Source organism: Mandrillus leucophaeus, unplaced genomic scaffold (assembly GCF_000951045.1).
Source record: "Mandrillus leucophaeus isolate KB7577 unplaced genomic scaffold, Mleu.le_1.0 Scaffold332, whole genome shotgun sequence".
In the NCBI taxonomy this organism is placed as follows: Eukaryota; Metazoa; Chordata; class Mammalia; order Primates; family Cercopithecidae; genus Mandrillus; species Mandrillus leucophaeus.
This window is the reverse complement of record NW_012103499.1, coordinates 573,393-577,348: the sequence shown is the minus strand read 5'-3', so window position 1 is coordinate 577,348 and position 3,956 is coordinate 573,393. Positions and strand designations below refer to the sequence as shown.

Below are 3,956 nucleotides of genomic sequence, written 5' to 3'. Positions count from 1 at the left end.
CATAGGTGGGCTCCTTGATGGCCTGTGGGTCCTGAACAGGAGCTGTGCTTTATGCTGTTGGGAGTGGAACCCCCCAAAAAAGGGATTTGCTCCTTGGTCTAATCAGCTTCTAGACACCCACTGACTGCAGGAAGCCCAGTGGCTGAAAGTGGGGAGCCAGACTGAAGACAGATGCTTCTTAGAGGACAGCTGCCATCACCCAGCTCAGAGGCCAGGGAGATTCCTGGGGCAGGAAAAGGAGGGAGGGGACTGAGGACTGGAGAGGAGGCAAAATGTGGGAATTCTGGTGATCCACTGGATGTGAAGGACATAAGAGGAGACAGCACTAAGGTGCTGCCTTGCTTTGGAATTGGTAGGATTTAGGGCTAATAAGCTCAAGTGTGTAAAATATGGAAACCCCATACAGAGGCAATGATTCCATCATAACTATGACCCCTTGATTTCTGGAAAATAAATATTCCAAGCTTTCTATCTCACCCGTTGTCCTCATATGTTGTGCTGTCATAGTTTTACTTTTATTGTTTGTGTTTTACCTTCCATGACCCCTGAAATCTTTCCCCTCTACTTCTCTTTCTTGCAGGAGGGAACTCTCCTACTTTGGGGTGAAGGTGGCTATGATTGAGCCTGGCTATTTCAAGACTGCTGTGACCAGTAAAGAGAGATTCTTAAAGAGCTTCCTGGAGATTTGGGACCGGTCCAGCCCAGAGGTCAAGCAGATCTATGGCGAGAAGTTCGTTGCATCCTGTGAGTAAGCTGTGGAGAGTGGGGAGAGAAGCAAACCCTCGTGTGGAATCCCTGGTCTACCATTGGTGTCTGAAGACCATTAGAGTTTGATCTCCAGGCTCTTCTTTACCCACAAAGTGGAGACCTTTAGCCCCATTTCCATGATGGGTACTGTGTGGTCAACTGGTCATGAAAAGCAAGTATCCAGGCTTCTCAGAACTTGGGACCAGTGTCTATCTGAACCCAATATCGTTATTGAGGAGCAAAGTGAAGCCAGAAAGGGAGGCATTGGTAACTGATAACAAGCTGGCATTAGAGATAGCTGATTTACATGTGCTGAGACTTCTGTGGGAGGAGACCATCATTTATGCAGTCCAGATATTCCCGAAGAGAGACAAACATGACTTAGTGTGGAACACTTGTTACTTTCCCATGGATGGGCTCCAACTCAGGGAATTTGGATAAAAGATATTTGAGACAATGCTTGACTGGGGGTTGTGGGGTGGCATGAGTTCTTAGACCCTTTCCACTCTAAGTTGAATCCAAAGCAGGAGCGGTTACAGGTGGAAATACACATGGATCATTTCTCATTCTTAACAGATAAGAAATCAGCTGAACAATTGGAGCAGACTTGCACACAGGATTTGTCCTTGGTGACCAACTGCATGGAGCATGCGCTGATTGCCTGCCACCCCCGCACTCGCTACTCAGCTGGCTGGGATGCCAAGCTTCTCTACCTCCCCATGAGCTACATGCCCACCTTCCTGGTGGATGCCATTATCTACTGGGGTTCTCCAAGCCCGGCCAAGGCTCTATGAAGCCAAGGATCAGGTGCATGATTGCATGGATTTGGGGTGTGCTATGAGGGGTGATGTATCCTTGGGAGAGAAATAAAGTAGAGCGAGGCCGTTGTCAGGTCAGTAGGGCACTGATCTCACTTCCTTCATTACCTCCTGTCCATGATTCTCCTGGGAGATAATTCTGCTCTCTGAAGATGTTGGTAGGAAAGTTTCAAGTTAAGCAGCTGAGAAACAGGAACCAAATAGTGCTCCTGGGTGCATTGTCACGTTAGGTGGCCACTCAAGGGTCCAAGCCTCTTGTGCTAACAACTGGGGTGGGTGTGAGCAGGTGGAAGGAGCCTCAGCCCATGCCATTACCTCCTGCTTCCTTATCAGGCTGTGTGTTAATTCTGGGCCAGTCTGGGCCATGGGGTGGAAATGGCTTGGGAGACGTGAGGGGACCCCTTCTCTGAAGATCCCTGTATACATGGTGTTGGGACCGGGAGCGCAACCATTACATGGCCCCATAGGCCTCACGAGTCATCCCAGCAGCAGTGGTTGGAAGGTGGTGTCCTCAGTAGGGATCTGTGCAGAGGACAAATAAATCAGTTTTTTATTTGTCTTGAAAGCATGCACTTCCTTTGATTGTTTTGATGTTGAAAAAGTTGATAGTTTCACCCATGTGCAGTGATTTGAATGTTCTTGTGAAGTTACACTTGGATACCAGACACATGAGATTGCAATCCCTCTCTGAGTCTGGGTTCCCGCCTTTGCTCAGGACCCAGAATCACTCCATCCAGAAATCCAGGTCACTGTGAGCCTCTCTAGGACTACAAGTCGAAGGCAGAAAAGAGTGAGCAGGAATAGATCTCCTCCTAATATTGGAATTCTCTGCTAGAAGGAGAACAAGATCCCAACAGGGAAGTCTGATCTTAGAGGCAAAGAAGGGGGAAAGAGGGAATGGGGATGGGAACTCCTAAGCTGCTGGGAGGGAGGAATGGAGTGACTTACACAGTGGGTGTCAGAGTTTTTACCCTTTCACTCCTGAAGATGCCAGTTCCCTAGATTTGGGTGGCCTTGGGGAGCAGTGGGAGGAAGAGGTGTGTGCCTTCCTGAATATCAGGGGATGAGCGGCATAGCCTGAGAATGGATTTGAAGAGAGAAGTTGGACTATCCCTGCCCTCTCCCATCCCTTCTTGCCACCAAGGTGAGGGGCAATTGTTGTCTTTCCAAGGGTCCTGGTGTAGACTTGGGTAACAGAAATAGATCCAAGGACAAGCCAGCAAGGTGACCTCAACAGCCATATTGACAGACAGGCCCCAGATCCCCTCCCTGGGGCAACTGAAGCCTCCTCCCCTCACCTGTGGCCTCTCTGTGGCCCTTAGTGACTGACCTTCACTTCAAAGTCATTGCACTTTCCCTGTGCCATCACTCAGGTCCCCCACCATGTCCCATCACACCCACTACTCCAGTGACAGGGAGTGAGAGTCACTGCTAGATTCATCTTTCGTATTTTCCCTCCCTTTGTTGAGCCCCTGCTGTGTGCTGGACAGAAATTCCCTTGAATGACCTGGTCCTCATCCTCAGTGTCTAGTTTTCTGATGATGTCGCAAGTGTGGACTCAACACAGAAAGCATTAGGGGAAAGGGTGCAGATTCCTGGACTCAGCACAAATGGTAGATGAGGTAACTTCCCAGGTTTCTCATTTTTCTTTCTTCAGGGTAAAAGTCTAGGATACGGGGCCTCTAGGAAGCCCCATGTTGTTTAGCAAATCAGTGTTTATTGTAGAAACAGATTGAGGTCAGATGTTGCTGGGCCACTGAATTTAAAACACGCAATGAAACCTGGCACAGTGATTCATGCCCATAATCCTAGCACTTTGTAGGCTGAGGGGGGTGGATCACCTGAGCTCAGGAGTTAGGGACCAGCCTGGGCAACATGGTGAAACCTGATCTCTATTAAAAATACAAAAAATTAGCTGAGTGTGTTGGTGTATACTACTTGGGAGGCTGAGGTAGGTGGATCACTTTAGCCTGGAAGACAAAGCTTGCAGTGAACTGAGATTGTGCCACTGTACTTCAACCTGGGTGATAGAGTGAGACCCCATCTCAAAAAAACAAAACAAAACAAAACAAAAAACAACGAAGAAACACACAAACAAAACACACACACTGAGGAGCGGTTGGAGATAAATGGTGGAGTAGAAGACTTCACGGATCATTCTCTCTTCCCCACCTCACACCAGGACACCAAGTTAACAACTATCTCTGGCTGGGCGCAGTGGCTCACGACTGTAATCCCAGCACTTTGGGAGGCCAAAGCGGGTGGATCATCTGAGGTCAGGAGTTCAAGACCAGCCTGTCCGACATGGTGAAACCTCGTCTCTACTAAAAATACAAAAAAATCAGCCAGGTGTGGTGGTGGGCACCTGTAACCCCAGCTACTTGGGAGGCT

At 48.7% G+C, this 3,956-nt stretch overlaps 1 protein-coding gene across 1 annotated transcript in view; it reads left to right on the top strand.

Annotated features, from left to right (window-relative positions):
• Positions 1-2,130, top strand: part of LOC105545554 (retinol dehydrogenase 16) — a 7,203-nt gene extending 5,073 nt beyond the window's left edge. Inside the window, exons 3-4 of the mRNA XM_011988513.1 lie at positions 581-744; positions 1,324-2,130. Of these exons, the coding sequence (XP_011843903.1) occupies positions 581-744; positions 1,324-1,541 (382 nt within the window). The 3' untranslated portion in view covers positions 1,542-2,130. The remainder of the gene's footprint in view (positions 1-580; positions 745-1,323) is intronic.
• Positions 2,131-3,956: the final 1,826 nt, after the last annotated feature.